The 22,287-nt window shown below is 39.5% G+C and overlaps 1 protein-coding gene across 1 annotated transcript; it reads left to right on the forward strand.

The window, feature by feature from the left end:
• The first annotated feature begins 1,237 nt into the window (after positions 1 to 1,237).
• On the forward strand, positions 1,238 to 21,552 carry xpo6 (exportin 6). The gene is made up of 24 exons (XM_041956345.1): positions 1,238 to 2,027; positions 3,181 to 3,271; positions 3,878 to 3,990; positions 5,409 to 5,606; positions 7,890 to 8,049; positions 8,290 to 8,367; positions 8,507 to 9,038; positions 10,367 to 10,493; positions 10,618 to 10,727; positions 10,928 to 11,036; positions 11,221 to 11,313; positions 12,493 to 12,562; positions 12,686 to 12,845; positions 13,141 to 13,233; positions 14,269 to 14,413; positions 15,095 to 15,244; positions 15,538 to 15,727; positions 15,843 to 15,998; positions 16,993 to 17,107; positions 17,227 to 17,398; positions 17,672 to 17,833; positions 17,937 to 18,035; positions 18,946 to 19,176; positions 20,497 to 21,552. Exons 1-24 carry the CDS (start codon positions 2,025 to 2,027, stop codon positions 20,596 to 20,598), a joined length of 3,459 nt encoding a protein of 1,152 aa, XP_041812279.1. The 5' UTR covers positions 1,238 to 2,024; the 3' UTR covers positions 20,599 to 21,552.
• Positions 21,553 to 22,287: the final 735 nt, after the last annotated feature.

Consider the following 22,287-nt stretch of genomic DNA (forward strand, 5'->3'; position numbering starts at 1 on the left):
TTTGCCTCAAGAATGCTGTTGAAGTTTTAGGAATTACCTGCCTGGCGAGGAGCAAGCTTTTAAATGTTGTATCATCTGCAGTTTATAAGTATTTGTAGTAGTAAAATGTAAGAAAATGCCACACAGCTGAATGTTATTTTCTGTTTTTTTAAGTGTTTTGTTGACTATTACTCATTATTATTGCTTAGTATGTTCTTATACAGGCCTACCTATAATTAAACAACTACAGAGGAAATGTTGACTGCCATGGTGCAGCTAGTTTTCTACAGGTAGGAGGAACAAAACATTGAAATGCTTGGATTGTGGCTCTTCAAGATCTGGATGTCAAAGGTGGCTAGTGTTAATCACACAAACAGATGGTAACACTTGAATAAACCCCATAGTGTATACACAGTATCCCTGTGTCTAATACATTCCTTGATGTAATCTATGTATGGACTAAGTATGTGTCTAGCATTTTGGGTGAAACTCCACTGTGGCTGATATTCTGAGCTGGGACATGTGAATATTAGTTTACAGTGACTAAAACACGTCAGTTGTAAGTAGCCACAGGTGCTGTGCATTTATATCATTCAAACAAAATGTGGTTTTAACTACATGATCTATGATGGCTTTGAAGATAAACTGAGTTAACTTTACATATAAGTAGCAATGTTAAGCTGGATACTATACTTAAGAAAAGGTGCATTGAGGGGTGGAGAGAAATCTAAATGCAAAATCCAAAAGTGCAGGCTACTTTTGAAGTAAAGCACTACAGATACATGGCTCCAAGGAGGACAAACAGCCATTAGATTTGTTTCTTTAAGAGGGGGTGTATGTTTCCATGCTGTCTTGCCCCAAATATCCGTTTTATACTTTTGCCCTTGTCATTTTTTTGTAATTATGTAACGTTGTTCCCCTGCATGACAACCATATTTCTGTATTTGGCCTTGCCCCTGTTTGGGCTTGCTCTATTCTAGCAAAAAAAAAAAAAAAACAACAATACTATAACATTTTTCATATATTTTCAGAGCTTTTTGAGCAGGCAATTTTTTCTTGAATTTGTAACTAATCGCCACTCACTTTTTAAATTCATGTGCACACTGATAGCCAGTGTTACTCAGAAACGTTGTCTTTGTAGTGTTTGTCAAAAACTGGTGTAGTTTGAAAGATATAACCGGAGATCGTGCTTTTATTGTTGTGACTGACTTGCCACAAGCTGATGGGGTTGGTTGTTTTCTGCAGCTGAAGAGGAAGTTGGGGAGCAAACCCTGTAACTAGCAAGCTAGCTGTATTCTTGAGCCGCCCTAAGCATTGAAAAGGGGAATAACAGGAACTAATGCGCATAGTATTATATATTTGGTGTTACTACACATTTGTCCGATAGATAACTTAGGTGTGTATATTCACCCGATTTAAAATTGGAAACGGTAAATACAAGTTGTCGTGACCAACAGTCATAGAAGCATGGCAACGTTTGACAGCTAAGTTAACATAGCTAACGAAAATGATACCTACATCCTTCTAGAAAAGCTAGCAAGTTAGCCTTCCGCTGCAACGTTAGCAACGGGGTAACTTAGCTTCAAAACGCTTGCAATAGAAAGCTAATTAACGTTGCACATTTCTCCAGTGCTGGAGCTAGTGATAGTTATGGCACAAAAGCTAGATTTCTGTATTTTACAACGGTAAATGTAATAGCACGACAATGCAGCTAACCTGCCAGTTTGAGATAGCTGATTCAATGTTAAGCTTATGTGCTTGGTAAACGAACGCGTTTTATTCGAGCAAGGTAACATTAACTCAGTGTTAAACGTTGTAATTGTAAGCAAAGTTAGCCACGCCAACCTTTGCAAGCTAGTTGTGTGTGCGGTGTCGACCTAAGCAGGCGAGTGGACCATGATGAGCCCCATCTGCGGTTACGTTAGCCAGCAACACCTTAGCTAACGTTAGCTACAGAACTGGCTAGCTAAGTAGCTAATGTTGGCTTATTACTGCAATTAATCCGAGACTAAGTAAACTGAAGAAAGCATCTGTGCCAGCTAAACATGGTAAGTACAATATAACGTCCATTATGTTCTGAGTTGCGTTGTCTTCCTGTTTTATATGCTAGTAGCTAACGTGGTGCACAGGCTTTTGATTAGAATATAGGAACAGGAAGACCTAAATATGTACATATATATAAACAATGTATTTTTTACATGCATGTTAGCTAATGGTTTATGATTGTATACACAACGATTACGTCTTCTAGGTCACATAACGGTTTGCGAGAGGCCAGGTATTTCACGGGTTGTGACAGCTCGTTTAAGCCATTTCACGATACAAGACGCCCATCTTGCAAAAGCGAATATTTGCTTTGAGTTGTGTTCAGCCTCGGCAAGTTGTGGCTTATTTGAGGAATTCAGACACGCCTGACACAGGAGCTGCTCTTTAAAATCGCAATTTGCTATCTCAGTTTTTCTTGGCAGGGCCCAGCTTCCTCCACCTGTCAAGGCGTAGTAATGCAATTAATATAACATAAATGGTTTGCTTTAATGACAACTCGACTGCAATTCTCCTGCAAAGCTCAATGCTAAACCATATGAGAAAGTCAGATTGCGTTGTGAACAGTAGAATTCTCATGTTGTGTGAGTTGTACTTTGACAACACAATGCCTAAATGCACACAACAAACAGTTGCACAGTTGAACATTGACCAACTGTAGGTATGTGCAGGTGTGGACATGCGAGAGTAAATTCCAGCTCAGCAAGTGACCCTCCTCAGTGAGATCGTACATATGCTTGCATGCACTAATATACAAACGTCTCCTTTTTAAAACAGTCAACACAGCCACATGTTATTTGCATTCTTGGTTAACAAAATAATGGATGAGAACTTTGCATAATAAATGCTTAGAACAGGATACTTGATTGTATTTTTTTCTCTTAACTGTCTGTGATGATGGGGTTCTTGCTCTTACCAGGTGAATGGAGAGGCTTAAGATGGTCTGCTGTGCATGTATACTGTATGACATCAACTCCACTTAATTTAATCTGTCATTCTCAACTGAACAGATACTGGTTCAATGGTGATTTTTGTCAGGTTAATAGGTAGATGATTATGACAGCTATACAGCATTCAGTGTTTTGGATAATGCATATTGTCAAATAGAGAGGCTAAATGTGCAGTTTATGCTTAACATGACCTTTTATTACCAACTAGGCATCAGAGGAGGCATCACTGCGTGCGCTGGAGAGCCTTATGACAGAGTTCTTTCACAGCTGCACAACCAATGAACGAAAGAGAGAAATAGGTAAGTTTGGCCTCATAAAACCTACTACTATAAATTACAAGCAGGTATTTTCAGGTTTGTGTTTCGAGCAGCTTGGTTTGTAATAGAAAACACAGGTCTTGTATCTAAAACAATGAAAACTCAAACAAGTTAAATCAAGCTGAATTGATGACGTTTGTCCCCAGGGTTCAGTTTAACATAAGAAATTAAAATTTGAAGGTATCTTTTATTCAGAGTGAAATGTATCACGTTGTGGATCTCATCTTGTTCTTTGATAAAAGGATAATGTGCATGAGCCTTTTATCTTTGAATAAAAATTTGTCAAGTGGTAAAGGTTTATCCCTATGTGATACTCCTTCCCAGTTGACACATACACTATCTACCTTAACAAGCCTGGATCCCCAAATACTATACTATATGTACTATATTCTGGAGTATATTGTTGTGTAGGTCCATCTGTCACTGAAGAGTGTTTAATGTGACCTAAAATTATTTGCTTTCTATTAAAGTATGTTTTGTGTTGCTTTTTTATATACTTCCTGTGTTACTTTCCGTCTGTCTGCTGGTGAAGTACTACATTGTCTTGTACCTCTCTCAGAGATCATGCCTACTTCCTTTTCTCTGCAGAAGAGCTGCTGAATAACTTTGCACAGCAGACTGGAGCGTGGCGCCACTGCTTGTTCTTCCTCTCCAATACTCGGAATGAGTATGTGATGATGTACAGCCTCACAGTATTTGAAGTAAGTCCTGTAGGTGGGAGATAAGTATTTCAGTACTTAGTCCTGTCTAGGGCCATCTTTACCTTTTTATGCTTTGAAAATAAGACAGTACACAGAGAAAATTATTGTTTTATAGATACCAAGAAAATAATTTGTTTCAGGCTGTTTTCCTCTTTCCTCATTTTTTGATTCTAAAAACAAGTTACCTGAATGTACAATACATTTAGCATCTGATAAAATGCCAAAACATCTTGTGATCCCCTATCAACATACTTTTACCTTGTTTACTACATATCAGAGATGTCAGTGCTTAAATTTAGGCAATGACATCTCAAAATTTAGGTGTTTGATTTGCAGCATTATGTTTGCAGTGGGTTTTTTTTTTTTTTTTTTGTTTAAGAAAAATATTTTTGGTAGGCACTATATCAGGGGTTGCATTAATATTTTCTGTCAGTGTTCGATTTTTTTAAACTATGACGGAAAAGTCTGAAGGTTGTCATTTTGACGGATTAGAACACTGAGGTCTATCTACCAGAATGTCAAGTAACTCATATGCAACACTGTCCATAGCTACATGTAGACCCCTCTGCCCAGTTGGTGGTGAGTGTGCATATTAATTAACTAAGACTCGTCTTGTCTTGTCTTTGATCTCACATGTATGACCTTGTTGTCTAACTGGCTTTAGCCATTGCATTGGTAGGCTATATTGCTACACTGCTATGGGCCATGCCACTGGTGCAGAAGGAAGGCATGATGCAGGATTTTCCCCTAAAGAAGCGAGCACTTGCAGGATCAGGAAATCCCACTTTCAGAGAGTCTTGCTGACATCTGGTCACTTCCCAAGGAGAAATGTTCCCCAAATTCAAAACTCTGGCTGAAGTTGAGCTGGCAATTCTAGTCTCCAGTGTTGGTATCAAAGTGAATGTTCAGCCTTCACAACAAAATTGAGGCAATCGCCTCTGCAGCAATCTCCCTTGCTGAGATGCTTTTTATTAGACTCAAACGAGCACCCAGTTTAAGTTCATGCAGATGAGAAAAAAGGTTTGAGTTCAGGCAAGGTTACAGTAGGTCATTTTAAGTTCAGTTTAATTTATTGTAAATGGTTTGTTCATATTTTAATTGGAATTGTCTAATTCTGTAAAATTGCTTCATATGTGCTTATTGCACTGCTATGTCTCACTGTCAGTAAAAAATGTAAATTTAAATGATCGGTAACAATAGATTAGGATGTAATTTTTAAGGCTCTGTCAATATAAAGGAAGAAAATGCAACCTCTGCACTAAATTGTTCAAAAAAATTGCTAAATGAATCGTAATTCAAAGGATCTACTCATTCTCTCACAGATTTTTGCGAACTGTTTCAAAATATATATGTTGGTATAAATTTGTGGTCTCCCTCAGACACAGTTTGACAGCCAATTGTGCCCTTTTTATTTTCAGAACCTGGTGAACAAGATGTGGATCGGTGTTGCTTCACAAGACAAGATGGAGATTCGAAGCTGTCTTCCCAAACTCCTGCTTGCTCAGCACAAAGTGGTTCCCTATTTCATCCGAAACAAACTTTGCAAAGTCATTGTGGACATTGGTCGCCAGGACTGGCCCATGTTCTACCATGATTTCTTTACAAACACCCTTCAGGTAAGACCTGCTGATTTTGTATCTGTTAATGATGAATTGGATAGGGTTAGGGTTAGTAATATTTTTAGTCTAGGTTTTAATCATCAGTGACTGGGGGCTACAAAACCATAGCTTCTGTTACAGTGAACATGAGGGTTGGGCGATATACAGTGACTTGAAAAAGTATTCATACCCCTTGAACGTTTCCACAATTTGTCATGTTCCGACCACAAACATAAATATATTTTATTGGCATTTTATGTGAAAGATCAACACAAAGCGGCGCACAATTGTGAAGTGGAAGTAAAATTATACATGATTGTCAAAATTTTTTACAAAGAAAAAACTAAAAAGTGGGGCGTGCAAAAGTATTCAGCCCCCTTTTCTCTGAGTGCAACCAGTTGCCTTCAGAAGTTGCCTGATGATTACTGAATGATCAAATAAATAGAGTCCACCTGTGTGTAATCCAACCTAAGCATAAATACAGCTTTTCTGTGATGGCCTCAGAGGTTTGTTAAGAGGACATTGGTCAGCAAACAGCCTCATGAAGTCCAAGGAACACACCAGACAGATCAAGGATAAAGTTGTGGAGAAGTTTAAAGCAGGGTTTGGTTATAAAAAGATTTCCCAAGCTTTGAACATCTCACGGAGCACTGTTCAATCCATCATCCAGAAATGGAAAGAGTATGGCACAACTGCAAACCTACCAAGACATGACCGTCCACCTAAACTTACATGCTGAACAAGGAGAGCACTGATCAGAGATGCAGCCAAGAGGGCCATGAGCTGTAGAGATCCACAGCTCAGGTGGGGGAATCTGTCCACAGGACAACAATTAGTCGTGCACTGCACAAATCTGGCCTTTATGGAAGAGTGGCAAGAAGAAAGCCATTGTTGAAAGTCTTGTTTGCCAGAAGCCATGTGGGGGACACAGCAAACATGGGGAAGAAGGTGCTCGGGTCAGATGAGACCATGGTTGAACTGAGCATGAGCTGTTTTGCAAAGAAGAATGGGCAAAAATTTCAGTCTCTAACTGTGCAAAGCTGGTAGAGCCATACCCCAAAAAACTTGCAGCTGTAATTGCAGCGAGAGGCGGTTCCACCAAGTATTGACACAGGGGGGCTGAATACTTTTGCACACCACACTTTTCAGTTTTTTATTTGTAACAAAAATTGGAAAATCATGTATAATTTTCCTTCTACTTCACAATTTTGTGCCGCTTTGTGTTGGTCTTTCACATAAAATGTCAATAAAATATATTTGTTTGTGGTCGCAGCGTGACAAAATGTGGAAAAGTTCAAGGGGTATGAATACTTTTTCAAGCCACTGTATACCATGCATAGAAGATTTTGGCCATATTGCCCACCCCTACTCAACATGTGTTCTTAATTGATGTTGCTTTATCGTATTCCTCTCCCTTTACGTGTTGCACATATGTCAAATTTATTTAAAGTGCATTTCAGGTGTATTTTTGTTAATCTAACTCTGTACATTTGGAGCAATGTGTTTTCGTTATTTAGCATTTGAAGTCTACAAAAAAAGTATTTACCGTATGTTATGAGGATGTGGTTGTATGTGAACAAGTGCTATATTACCACCCACAAAAACTTGCTAAATGTCTCTCTTTCTTTCTCTTTTTCTTTTTCAATCTTACAACATTATACTCCTGCTTGGTAGATGGGACTATTGCGCCACAGCACAGATTTGAAAAAGAGCATTGTAGTCAGTTCAGTTCAAAGAGGGACTGAAATAGCTTACTTTCATTGCTAAATTAAAATGCATTGAATTACACTGGGTAAATTTGAATAAAAAAGTCTCCACTGGAGTTCCCTTTTCCTCCACAGCAAGGGGCTAGCCTAAGAATAAAACCATTGCTGATTGGAAATGTCTAGTGTCTACCTAGATACATTGTAATGTAAAAGTTTGCCTTTTAAAAGCATCTCCTCTTTCACCGTATATCAACAGATTATGAGCAGACAGGTAACAGATTAACGTTCCCCACAGGAAATTGTTCAGCCAAGGTGAACAACAACACATACAGTAGATCCTGATGCATCTTGTCTCACTTGTCGTCTTAAGGTTAATGGGTCATTTCATAAAAGTGTATCAATTTTATGGTAGGTGGTAGCAGACATGGTCTTTGTTTTAGATTAAATGGACAGCCTCTGCTATGAGGCATGGAACAGTTTGCTACATGGAACAGTCTGGAAACTGATTTGAAGGATCTCTTGGTGCTGAGCAAAATTCAGTGTTCTTTATCTTTATTGATAGAGCTATTGTGTGTCACTCTGTTGTGAACTGCAGTTGATCCAGTCCCCAGCTCTGGCTCCATTGGGGTTGGTGATGTTGAAAACCACATCAGAGGAACTTGCGTGTCCTCGAGAAGACCTGAGTGTTGCCAGGAAAGATGAGCTTCGTAAACTTCTGCTGGAGCAGGTACCGACAGTGCTTGGACTGTTGACAGGTGAGAACAATCTTACATATTTCTTTACATTACAATCTGAAATCCAATCCAATTTGAAAGGCACATCTGAGGTACCAACCAACTAATGAGGTTTAAATCTGACTTGTAAAATTGTCCAAACTTGGCCAAGGATAAAATCTGCCAAAAAATAATCTGAGGCTGACAATTAGAATGAATGTTTTTGTGGAAAACCTTCAAAATGTGTGTATAATTGGGTCCTTGTCACTTCTTGTTTTGCAGGTATCTTGGAGACTTATTGGGACAAGCACAGTGTCATAGCTTCGACCCCACCCCCCTCCCCCACCTCAGGAGAAAGTGGTAAGTGATTTGTCCTTAAGCTACCTAAAACTGAAAAGACCTGCTAGAGCAGTTATGACTACAGGGAGCGTTTTATTAAGCGGTCCATTGTTGTCTTGTGTGTTAACAAGACCTTTTTTTTGTCTCTTCAATCTACCAGTGGAATTGCTGGGCAGTTTGTTTCAGGGCAGTCAGTACTCAAAGCTGCTTTGCCAACCCATGGCAACATTGGACAATGACAGTCAGCAGCTCTGTTGTCTTGTTTTGGAGTGTTTGGCTCACCTGTTCAGCTGGATCCCTCTGTCCACAAGCATCACACCCACCCTGCTGGCATCCATTTTCCATTTTGCACGTTTTGGCTGTGATCTTCGGACAAAGGCCAAGACAGGCTCCTTCATCTCCTCCAACTCCTCCTCTTCTAATGGGCAGCTTAATCCAGGGACAATGCCACCAACATCAAATGGAGGAGGGCGAAACGGACAGCAGAGTGAGGGCAACAAGGTGGATCGCGCCCGACTTGGCGTACTCGCCATGACCTGTGTGAATGAACTTGTGTCAAAGAACTGTGTGCCAATGGATTTTGAGGAGTACCTGCTGCGCATGTTCCAGCAGACCTTCTTTCTCCTACAGAGGCTGACACGAGAGAATAACGCTCATACAGTCAAGAGCCGCCTACAGGAACTCGATGAGAGGTATTGCTCAGTCCATTAATTGCCACTAATGTTTCTGCATACTGTGTCTAAGTGTTTGCAGACAAGAGAGTGTACTCTCACATGTCCATTTCAGCATGTGGTCTGCAACTTAATTTTGTTACACTCAAACCTAATTTCCAGTCAGTGGTTGGGATGTTGTATTTCTCAGTAGTATGTATTGCAAAATAACCTTTTGTTTTCATCACTGCTGCTTCCTGCGCTGCCTCTATCCAGCCATGTACCGCAAGTCTGTCACATGTGTGTCATTCTGGCCTATTTTTTCTGCCTATTTTGAATACCATGCCATTATAACTAACTTTAAAACTTAAAACGATTTTGGTCTGTATCGTTGGCAAACTCAGTTTCTACACAGTCCTAACCAAAAGCTGCTGACATAACATTATGTTGCGCAAGATAGTGATTTGCAGACTGGACATAAGTCATTGACCTTCATTTGATCACTTCACCTCATCTGTGACATCTGAATCATTATCTAACAAGCTTGTTATTTGTTGTTGTGTAGTTTGTGCGGACACACGAGCCGCAGTCTCACTCTGTATTGTCAAGAAGGAAATTAGGGCTGGGTAATGTGACATCTTCTGACAATGTGGGCTCCCAGCCTTGTTCAAAGAAATAATATTACCGACCAGTTGAGAATATAAAGTATGAAGTAGTCAGTTTCGGTTAGTACTTAACCAGCAACTGAGTGGTTAATTTTGTGGTGAGGTGAGATCTCTTGGTTTGTATTCACACTGTTTTAGCAAGTCGGCATCAGCTGTTGCTTGGTCAAAATAAACCCTTTGTTCACCCAATCGAGAGAGGAGTGAGAGAGAGGTAGGACATCAGAGAAGCAGTGAGGGAAAACAGCATGTTGAGCCAGAATATTTTCACAACTAACTGGGCAGTTATTTTCAACAGCCTTAAATATGTTGGACATCAACAGATTTTCCTGATAAAAACTAATTACTAATTACCAGATAACAGGAACCCTGTCTCCAGTCAACATGAATGAAGTGACAGGTAGTTGTGATGTAAAAATTTAAAATGCATTAAGTCACAGTAGCGCTCGATGGCATAACTTGGGGTCAAGGTACCGAACTGTTTGAATCCCTCGCCATCTACCACACTGACTGGTTACATATGGGTCTTAGTTACGGCTTACCAACTGTTTGATGGCCTCAGCCCGGAGTGCTACAGGTGGTAGGTGGGAGTTTCGTATTTTGCTACAGGTCATTTGCATACGCACTGTGTATGCAAAAACATTCTCTTCATCATCATCATTGTGGCAACTTAAATCTTTTGTTAATGTTTTCTCTTTCATCTTGCAGTTACTTGGAAAAGTTCACAGATTTTCTGCGGCTGTTTGTCAGTGTTCACTTGAGGCGGATTGAGTCCAGTCCTCAGTTTCCAATTGTGGAGTTTCTTGCGCTGCTTTTCAAGTACACCTTCAACCAGGTATTGATTATTTGGTCACAGTCATTTGTTTATGCAGTACACCAAAGGTTGTTTATTTCTATAGGTTTCCTGCAAAATATGAGTTTTGACAGATTAGAAAACTTTCTTCTCGTTGGATTTACAGCCTACCCATGAAGGCTACTTTGCCTGTTTGGATATATGGAGCGTCTTTTTGGATTTTCTAACAACCAAAATCAAAAGCAGACTTGCTGACAGAGAAAGTGTTCTAAACAGGTAAGTCGCTCATACAACCTATTTGTCCCTTTTGAACTTCAGTGGATTTCTGAAACACTGAACAAAAAAATATTAATGATCTCATATTAGTGCAGCCTTATAAAATATTGACAGTCAAGGGTATAAAGTGCCTGATGTGGTGTTCTGTATTTGTTGCTGCTTTTGTTTAAAATGTAATATGTTCGTGTATGGTTGGATAGGTACAAAGATGCCTTAGTTCTTCTGTTAAGGGAAGTTCTGAATCGCATACAGTTCAGATATAACCAGGCCCAGTTGGAAGAGCTGGATGATGAAACGCTGGACGATGATGTAAGAACAATTTACATATAGTTCACAGTCTGTCAGTTACACCTTTTTAAATAATACTGTATGAACTGTCTGTCTCTTGAAGCCATGTGAAGTTAATCATATTATTAGCGTATTAAGCACTTCAAGACATGCACACATCTTTCACTTCAAAGCCTGAATGTCTTCCTTCATTTGGTAACTATAGCAACAGACCGAGTGGCAAAGGTACTTGCGTCAGAGTCTGGAGGTGGTAGCCAAGGTGATGGAGCTGCTCCCATCCCATGCATTCTCTACTCTGGTAAGAGATTATTGTTGGTGTCACTTTTACATTTTGCATTTTTAGGTGGACTTCCCTCGAGTACGACCATTTTAGAATTCTTACTGGTGCAAATTAGCTTCACTAGTAGACTTTCTTCAAGTATTTCCTGGGTTCTAAATATGTTTGCTAGCTGCATGAATTCCTACAACCTTTAAACACCAAACATTTCTGTGAACACTGTAGCATCTCAACATTTTAAAGCAATACTGACTGCTGAATATTATGCTAAAGCACTTGGCCTTGATTGTCTACCAGGTATGCGCTGACATTGTACATCAGGTCACATCAAACATAGTAATTGTCAACAGTTTACCCACTTCTCAAAATTATTGTGTCGAATATTTTTTATTAAAATATAGGTATCCACAACAAGGATGCTTAATATATCTTGCTGCAATACCAGATAACTCACTGGCAAATGAAGAATAGGTAAAATTGATGACAAACACCTACAATAAGGTGTTTTAAGATTAGATATTAAAGTAGCCAGTGGAAGTCAATTTTTAGTTAAAATGTTTTGGTGGTAGTTTTAACGTGGCTTTTTACTCCACTTTTATGATTTCTTCCTCCTGAATTTCAATTTTACAGTGAACTGTAACTTAAGAGTGCAAATGCGCTGAGCACTTTTTCAGAGCTGACATGTCACACTGCTGAATATGAAATCTAGAATCAAGTGCTTCCCTTCATTTCTACAAGTAAATGTCAGTTCAGATGACAGACAGGAGCTAGACAATTGATTTGCCTAGCACAGCACTATAAATCACATAATTTTATTAGATAATGTCACGCAAAGAGTTTGCGTTTTGGAATCAATGTTTTGGTTCAGTGTAGGTGAGAACAACATGTCAAACTAGAAGAGGGAAAATACCAGGAGCTGACTTGCAGTGTTTAACAAAATACTGGCTTCTCTATTTGCCAATAGTCTTTTTTTCTACGGTTCTTCTTTTCCTTTTTTGTCTTTCAATTCCGTATTGTGCATGTTTCATGTTTGTACTCTGCTGTTTTCATGATGTGTCTATATACTAATAGGTTAAAACGAATATTCAAAAGAAGCCTCATACTTTTCATGTGGTTATGAATTTTATTATTACATGTTCAAATGTGTGGTGATATATCCCACTCAGTAGAAGCCTCCTTTATCTTCTTTTCTCTCTCAAGTTTCCAGTCCTCCAAGAAAATTTGGACGTATACATGGGTTTGCAGCAGTTTATTGTCACCACTGGCACAAGTATGTAACCTTGCCTTTATTTTTCAGAATTTCTCTTTCTTTTCCTGCGTTTTGCCACATTTGGTGACACTAATTCAATGTAGTAAAATGTTAGGATGGCGTGTCATGATGTTCTTCTTTCAGGTCGGAGGCTTAATATCTCTGCAGAGAACGACTGCCGTCGACTTCACTGTTCTCTCAGGGACCTTAGCTCCCTACTGCAAGCTGTCGGACGCTTGGCTGAGCATTTCATCGGGGAAATCTTTGCTGCACGTTTCAGTGATGCCCTGGCAGTGGTGGAGAGGTCAGTGGCCTTATACTCCATCAAAACATTAAGAAGTGATTCTAGGTCGTACATTATGAGGTCAACAAAACTAAAGGCATTCTGCACATTCACACACATTCTGCATTCAGTATTACGAAATCTCAACTCACTCTTAACTTTGTTGGTTGCTGTTTAAATTTTTTAGTGTTAAAATGTATTCACTGTTTTTCATACTGTAGTAAGTGGTGTGTATTTATAATAAGTGGTGGTCGACTGTTCTTTTGCTCCATTTAAAGGGCAAAATGTCAAAACTGACCATGTGTTTCTTTTTTAGGTTGGTTGAAGTGACTTGCTACGGCTCCCAGACCAGCCTTTACGACTTGGAGACCGCTGTGCCTTCTGTGCTCAAGCCAGACCTCATTGATGTGTGAGTATCGCATGTTTAAAGCAAACCTCAACCCTAAGGTGATGTCAAACTCTTTGTATATAAGAACAATTGCTTCACTTACATATAGCAAGACAAAAAGATTGCCTTATCAAATGCGTCACTGACATCTCTGCACTGAGATAAAGGGAAGTGAGTGTGTGAACAGTGAACAGTTACTGTTGATTGTTTGAACTTAGACACTTAACAGCCATATTTCACAGCATTAACAAAAGCCACTGAACAGCAGCCCTGGCTGTCAGCACAGTGTGAAGGTGCAGTTGCCTCCTGTTCTTGGCTGCCAATACTTCTGTTTTACAAAATGAAGTTACAGAATAGTTTCTGGGACTGGCTTGATGGAAATTCAGACCAATCTTTATTGTATTTAAATCTTATATTTTCAGTGTTTCTTATAAATACATGAAAAATATATAAATGTACATATAAAACATATCGCCAGTAACGAAAGTGTAGATTTGGAAAGTATGTTTTAGTCAGTGTTTCAATTGGGTTCACAGTTAACTGTAATACTTGCAAAGCCATAACTGTCTAACAAAGCAATTCATCTGGCAAGAAAGGATTACTTTTCCAAGATTATTAGGGAAGGCTGGAAACCCCAGAACATTATTCCCCACTACTGACCAGCTACTCAGCAGCTCCTACCTGTCTACAGTTCTCTACATCAAACTGTGAAGAACATTGCATTGTTCTTCACTAACAAAATAGCCTCTGTATGTAATCTGTTTTTACCTATTATGTAGTATTTTAGTGTGTGGTTTTATGCATTGTCCTCATTTTTATTTTCATCCTTAATATCATTATCAAGTGGGTTTTATTCCCCATCTTATTTTACATTGATTTTTTTGTCTGTTTTTACATCCATTCTGTCTTTTCTATGTAAACCACCCACTTGATGCAGGTGATTTCTTTCTTGTGAAGCACTTTGACCTGCAATTCCTGTATGAAAGGTGCTATACAAATACAGTTTATTATCATTATTGTTATTATTAACTGTGTGTGTGTTTTTGTTTGTTGCAGACATGCACAGTCCCTTGCTGCTTTGCAAGCCTACTCTCATTGGCTTGCACAGTTCTACAGTGAGGTCCACAGTCAAAATCAGAGCCAGTTCATCAACCTCATCACGTCTGCAATAGATGCCAGTAGCCCACTCATCACAGCTAAGGTAGCTTGACTCTTTGTTTTTGTATTTGATATAGTCATTATTAAATATCACCTTAATATTTAAACATTTTTAAATATGATTTATGCAGAATCTCTTATTTGCAGCAAATAAAATTTTAATTGGACATGGGTCAAATGTAAGAAAATGCAGTTCATGGACACTTGATGTTGGCTACATGTTGAAACAGTGGTTCATTAAGGGGCAGTATTATATGGAAAGTATTAAGTAACAATTAAAACTTGCAGTCCATGTTGACAGGAGTTTCTTTTTGTGTTGCTGGAGTGTTACTATAATAAAATGGTGCAATTTCATTTATTCACATCCTGTACATAACATATTAATTACCTGTAATAGTGCAGCTTTATCGACAGCGTTTCCATGGTGAGACACAAAGCATACATGACAAAGCAGACTTTCAAATCGCTGTAACATGCAACAAGCTACTAGAAGATTTTGGGACCCTAGTAAAGAGGTTGTTGTTTTGTTGGTCAAAAAATATATGAAAGAGCATTTCCTGACAAGTAGTTAAGACTGATTTTGCACCCCTTTTAAAGCTTGTGTGCACCTATTGAGTGACTTTAAAAAATATGTTTAGTTTTGTTTTAGTTTTGGGCTTAGATAGTGAAAAGACAAACAGAGTGGAAATGATTCTTCTTTCAACACTTCTGTCTTTATCTTCAGGTACCAGAAAAGTTGCTGCTCTCAGCATGCCATCTGATGGTTTCCATAACGTCTACAGTGCGGCCTGTGTTCTTGGTCACTTTGCCAGCTGTTCAGAACATCTTCAACCTCATTACTACAGAAAATCAAACCCGCAGACTTCCCCAAGAGGTAAATGTTTGTTGTTTTTATTGTGCATGTCTTCTGGCTCAATTAGTACTAAAAATGAAATACCAGAATTAATTCATTTTTACAAGTAGATGCGTAGGCCTATCTTCATAGAACTTACATAGTTCATAAGATGGATGATTTGTCAGTTTCTGTGTCCACAATTTCTCTTTAAATGAAACCACTACACTAGCATCATGATTAAAAGCATGTGGATTTTTAAAAATGTTTGAAGTTCTGGAAATGTCTTCAATACATGAAGTAATTGCTCTCTGTATCTTTGTGTGTGCCCACAGGCTCATATGTTGGTGTGTAGGGCTTTGTCCAACATGCTGCTGCTCCCGTGGCCCAATTTACCAGAGAATGAGCAGCAGTGGCAAACTCGCTCCAGCAACCATACCAGCCTCCTGGCAGCACTCACTCGAGAGTATCGTATTTTAAGAGCGACTGTGAACATTACTCCACGGCAACCGGATCTAAATAACAGTCAGTCTTTTTTTCTTTCTTTCTTTTTTTTCTGATATTTTTATTATACTGACACCTTTTTCCCACCATCCTTTGTCCTGTTCAAATGTCAAATCTCATCTTTTTTCTATTTCAGTGAAAGCAGTGATACAGCAGACCCTGCCTGTGCTCAGAGACATTGTAGACAGCATCTCTGGGGAATCCACCAAGTCACGTCAGATCTGTTACCAGAGTCTTCAGGAGTCTGTCCAAGTGTCCCTCACCCTTTTCCCAGTGTTTATTCAGCAGCCAGGTCAGTGTCTCATCTACAGTTCTGTCCACCTCAAGTTAAAAAAAGATATCACAGTATGAAGATCCATCCATTTGGTTTTTGTACCTTCATATCTAAGTATCCCAGTATGCACTGTACTGGGAAAATGTCTAAGATGATAACATTGCATGTAACAAAAGACCAGATCAATGTCATTATACAGTCTAAACACTTTTGTCTTGACTTGGTGTCAGTGTCATAATCAGTAATGTAGCAAGCAGAATTTATACAACCCAGATTTCAAAACAGTTGGGCTCCTGTGTAAAAAAAAACAAAAAAACAAAAAACAAAAATGAGATAATCTCTGTTAATCCTTTTTGACATATACCTAACTGAAAACCATTAAAAGACAGTATCATTCATGTTTAACCTCATCAAATTAATTGATTTTTGTTACGCTTATTCGGAATTTGGTGCCAGCACCATGTTTCAGACAAGTTGGGACAGGAGCAAAAAAAGAAAAGCTGTGGAACGTTCCAACACACCTGTTTGGAACACTCCACAGGTAAATAGCAGGTTCATTGGTAACAGGTGACAGTATCATGATTGGATATGAAAGCGGCATCCTCGAAAGGCTCAGTCGTTCAAAAGCAAGGATGGAGCGAGGTTCACCACTTTGTGAGCACATGATTATATAAAGGATGTTACTACATGGGCTCAGGAAGACTTTGTAAGACCACTGTCAGTAAACACAGTTGCAAATGATTGTATTCTGTTTTTATTTACGTTTTATACAGCGTCCCAACTTTTTTTGCGAAATCCCAGTGGTCATGTAAAAGAAAATTTTATCATTTTAAGAAGAGTCCTTTGTCCCAGGCTCAGAACAAAACCATACTCTGTTTGCATAGAAATAATAAATAGCTGTACTCATTAGCTATTTAACTAAATGCAGTTAATTTATCCAAGTCATAAGAAACTTAAACACAACAGTTTGTCTGACTGACCAGCTTTGTTAATTGTCACTTCTCTTTCCCAGATGTGACAGATGAGATGTTGGCCTTCTTCTTGACGCTGTTTCAGGCGTTAAGAGTCCAGATGGGTGTTGCCTTCACAGGACAGATCATCCACACTTTCCTCAGCATGTTCACCAGGTTAAAATAAATAAATAACTTCACATTTTGTACAAACAATACAAAGATTTTGCACCGGACAAACACTGAAAATGTTGGTATCACACAATTTAATGCATTGTCACCTGTATGTTGTCCAGGGAACAGCTGGCAGCCAGTATTTTGCAAGAGGGCAGTGCAGGGTGTAGAGTGGTGCAGAAGTTCCTGAAAATCCTGCAGGTGGTGGTGCAAGAGCCTGGTCAAGCTTTCAAGCCCTTCCTGCCCAGCATCCTTTCTCTGTGCATGGAACAGGTTTACCCGGTTGTGGCTGAGGTCAGTTGGTGCTCACCTGTCTTGAGTTAACATTGATCCTGGGCTTTGATTGTGTTTGCATCTGGATTGATTTGCTTGCTAGCGCCTAGAATTAGCATGCAGTGTCACTTCTTCCTTTAGAAATCATGCAAAAATGTACCTGCTCTTTAATGTGAATTTTGTGGAAAACTGCTGGTATCACATAAAGTAATCAGATCAATAGTTGGTCAGTGGAAACAAGACATTTAGGAATTCTGAAATGTTCTCAAATTTTGAATGTCTTGTCTTTGATAGCGGTCTTCCCCAGATGTCAAGGCAGAGATGTTTGAGTTGCTATACCAAATACTCCACCAAAACTGGAGGTACTTCTTTAAAACTTCAGTCTTGACAAGTGTCCAAAAAGGAGCCGCTGAAGATACCATGGAAAATGAGGCCCAGTTCACAGCTGCCATGCAGGTGTGTGTATGCATGTGGCTAAAGTATGGCATACTTTTTGGATGGCCATTGTTAAATCTATCATCGTTTATTTTCTTAACTTGTGCTGAAATGTCTTTTCCAGGCTTTCGGGCAGTCCTTCCTGCAGCCTGACATCCACATCTTCAAGCAGAACCTCTCCTATTTGGAGTCACTCAACAGCAAGCACAAGTTATATCACAGAGTAAGTTGAGCTTATACGTCAGTGTTTTCAAGGTGCAGCAGAAAGGTGTCTCTTTTTTTTTTCCTTTTGGCTTTTCCCTTTTTGAAAAATAATATCTGGTTATCAGTCAGTAGGACAGAGAACACATGGCAGCACCCAGATCAGTGTTACCTTTTCCTCTTCCCAGTGCTTAGTAGGAAGCATGTTACAATTTTATATAATAAGATACTTAAAAACATAAAAAAGAAAATGCTCTTTGTAGGGTGTGGTAATATGGCTATAAAATAGTATCATGATATTTCAGGGTATTTCTGAGACAACAATATTCTTGACCACATGAGAAATATTACTAAATAAATACACAATAGCTGTTGAGCTGACTTCCTAGTACTCAATCGGGTGCTTCTGCTTGAGGTGGTGAAATAAGTTTTATTGCCCCTTTTTTTGTTACAGCCTTCTTGCACTTCTTACATGTTACATGGTTTGTTGTGCATCTGATCTTTTGTAACCAAACCACTTCCACAGTACTGTAGTCACCCCCCTTTTTTAAACCAACTCCTCCTCTATGGAGCCTGTAGCAGTGCTACTTTCACTTTCAGCCATGTTTGCTGTGTTGTGCATAACAGTATTTCATCACAACAAGTCGGATCATATACTTTTTTTTTGTCATATTAAGAATTATACTGATGTTATTGTGAACAATTTCATATGGCACACCCCTGTTCTAGTCCCTTGTAATTAAAGCGACAGTGAATGGGCCCCAGTCTGTCTGTCTGTCCTGCACAAAATCTGAAGCCCCACAGACAGAATTATACTCTTTAATAATATATTTGATAACATTGTTTTACCTGTAATTAAGACAACAATCACACTGATTAATTGAGAGCTACAGTGACTCCATTGTCATTATTTGGCTTTTGTTGTGCTTTAGAAGCTTTTCCGGACCTCGATGCTCTTCCACTTCATCAACGTGCTGCTTCAGGTCCTTCTCCACAAGAGTCACGACCTTCTTCAGGAGGAAATCACTGTTGCTATTTACAACATGGCCTCTGTCGACTTTGATGCCTTCTACTCGGCCTTCATGCCAGAGTTCCTCAATGGCTGCCAGGGTGTGGACACCAGCCAGCGAGCTGTTCTCGCACGCAACTTCAAGCTTGAACGGGTGAGAGTACAATTTTTTACTAACATTGTTTTTCATCCCACATAACTGAATTGTACTGAAATCACAGTTTCAAAGCTAACATATGACCTATGGGATTTCTTTATTTACTACCTAATAGCCAACACTGGCAGTGTATTTTGCTGCCAGTTGACACATATGGCCAAAACCCAGTGGACACCTGACCATCACACCTATATGAGCTCACTATACAAACCATTCTAAAACCATATGGTAACCCCTTTTCAACAGCTGCAACTCTTCTGGGAAAGCTTTCCACAAGACTCTGGATTCAGCCAAAAGAGTAGTTGTGAGGCTAAGCACTGATGTTGGATGTGAAGCTCTGGCTTGCAGTCAGCCTTGTAATTCCTCCCAGAGATGTTCAGTGAGGTCCTGGTCAGGGCTCTGAGCAGGCCAGTCGAGTTCCTCCACACCAAAGTACCCATGACTTTATGGACCTCGCTTTGCGCATTACCATTACCCTTCCTCTACCAAACTTTAGTGTTCTCCTGGCATCCACCGAACCCAAATTTGTCCATCAGACTGTCAGATGGCAATGCATGATTCATCACTCCAAAGAACATGTTTCTGCTGCTCCGGAGTCCAGTTGCAGCATGCAGTGTGTTACACCACTCCAGACGAGGCTTGGCTTTGAGCATGGTGATGTGAGGCTTGCATGCAGCTGCTTTTACATGGGAACGCCTTTCATGAAGCTCCTGACACAGTTTGTGTGCTGATGTTGCTTCCCAGAGACAGTTTGAAACTCTGTAGTGAATGATGCAACAGATGACATTTTTAAGCATCTACCACCTAGTGGCTGAGCAGTTGTCGGCACATCCACATCACAAGAATAGCACTCACGGTTGACTGGGACAGATCTAGTAGGGCAGACATTTCACTAACCAACTTGTGGCAAAGGTGGCATCCTATGACAGTGCCACATTTCAAGTCACTGAGCTCTTTACGGCCCATTCCATATTCTAAATGTTTGTAGATGGAGATTTCATGGCTATGTGCTTGATTTTATGCAACTACCAATGGGTGTGGCTGGAACACCTCAACTCAATAATTAACTCAATAATTAGTGTTAATTAGAGATGTCCCCTGACTTTTGGTCATATAGAGTAGCTTTGATAATGAAATCATGTATAACTATGTTTTAAAAATGGATTTGGAGCATTTTCAGTGTCACTCCTAGCATCAGTGTGTTTGTGTTAGCCTGTAGTGTTGAATATTGTTTCCTTCTCTGCACTCTTAACACTGTCACTGAACTCCTGTCCCTTCTGTAAATTAATTTGTTGAACTTTTCTCTCCATTCTCAAGGACTTGCCTTCGTTCACTCAAAGCGTGCAGCGGCTGGTGAATGACCTTCGCTACTACAGACTGTGTAATAGTAGCCTGCCCACTGGCACCATCAAGCTATAGCACAATGACTGCTTGAACCACTCCACACAGCGACTATGATCAAGGACTGCCTGTGCTGACCACTTTGCCCGACACTCCTTCTCCAATTCAGCTTTGCTCCACCTATTCAACGTAATAGGAAGGAACAATACACATTGTTTGGTTGAGTAATTGGAGGTTGAGGATGCTGCTGATTTTTCTCTTTGATTTCTACTGTAGAAGGTTGGCGCCTAATTATTTTTTAAAAAGCAGCGCCCTCCTTATGTGTTGCCAATGATAATTTGGCAAGAAATGTAAACCTGGTCTGCAGTTGGCTTTCGCCCAGACCTGGAGCAGTCTGAGCCAGGCCTTCTTTCCCACGCCTCCGCTACAAAGCTGGGCTGGGACTGAGCACTTTCAACTCATTTTGAGTTTTTAAAATGTCTGCTTTTATTCATTTTGCCTTCAATTTTTTTTCATCTCCAAAGGAGACGGACTCTCAACTTAAGATCTTTCATATCATTCCATTCTGAAAAAGAGAAAACCTGCTTGATTAATAAAGTGCTTTTTTAGTAAAACTCAGGTATTTGTTATTTCATGAATTTATTTACTCTTGCTGTGCTGTTACAGTATTGTTTGTGAGAATAGCGGTTCATTAAGAGATTCACGACTTTTCTGTATGTTTACACTGTTTTACTCTACGTTTGTCAGTTTTATCTTTTAAAAGTTGCTTTTAACTTAAATTTATCTACTTCAACTGCTGAGTAGTGTTTTTCAGTCATGCATTTTTAGAACACATGCACAAATAGTCAGATAGTTGGCCTGGGTCTTGACAGAGCCACTGCATAAAGCAGAACAGATTTTCATTTTGTGAATTGCTGGAAGCCTTGATGAAGCATCAACAGACAGGTTTTATGCGTGGCATGTGACCAGCGTTGTGTGGGGACACAGCATGCAGAAGATAGGACAGGAAGAACAATTAAACAACTTCACAAACTCGACACAAAATGTTGCATCATCTTTTCTTTCAGTCGAACAGTGTTGGTGTGTGTCGCTGTCCCTCCGTCCAAGAACTTAGATAATATGGTGATGGATAATCTGTTTTGGCTGCTGTCTAAAGACTGCAGGCTGCAGTCGGTTATGTTTTTCTCTTACTGTGTGCGATTGGCTGTGTGTGATTGCTGAGTGACAGACTGCAGATTCATGTGACACAGCACAACCTACAGGGCTACAAGGGAAACAGCCAAAGAAATTGGTTGCTCGACTCCCTCAATTTGATTAGAGACAGTTTTTGGCTCAAAATCTAATTTTGATGTCGTATATACCACATATTAGTTATGTATTTAATGTAAAAGTTGTGGATATTGTCTTTGCAAGATATTAAGCTTCCATCTAGTGCTGCTGGAACTCTAACAGACTTCAATGTCTGGGAATCATTAAGATTTTTATCTCTGGAATTATATACGTCAATATCACTTAGTTCTTTACTATTGGGGACTACTTCAAATCCTCTGAAAACAGTGTCTTCTATGGCTGATGGAGACAATCACTCTAGCCTGCTTTACAAACTGTGTGGGGCCTGAAAGACCAGGCAATTGCATGGCACAGAGTGTTTAATGTGTACAAGCCTACAGTTTTGGAGCTTTGAAAATAATCCAAGAGGGTTCGTTTTGTTGTTTTTACCCCTTCTGCAAGTCCACTACCTTCATGGCAATGCCTTGAACAGCTGCT

Source organism: Chelmon rostratus, chromosome 17 (assembly GCF_017976325.1).
Source record: "Chelmon rostratus isolate fCheRos1 chromosome 17, fCheRos1.pri, whole genome shotgun sequence".
Taxonomy (NCBI): domain Eukaryota; kingdom Metazoa; phylum Chordata; class Actinopteri; order Chaetodontiformes; family Chaetodontidae; genus Chelmon; species Chelmon rostratus.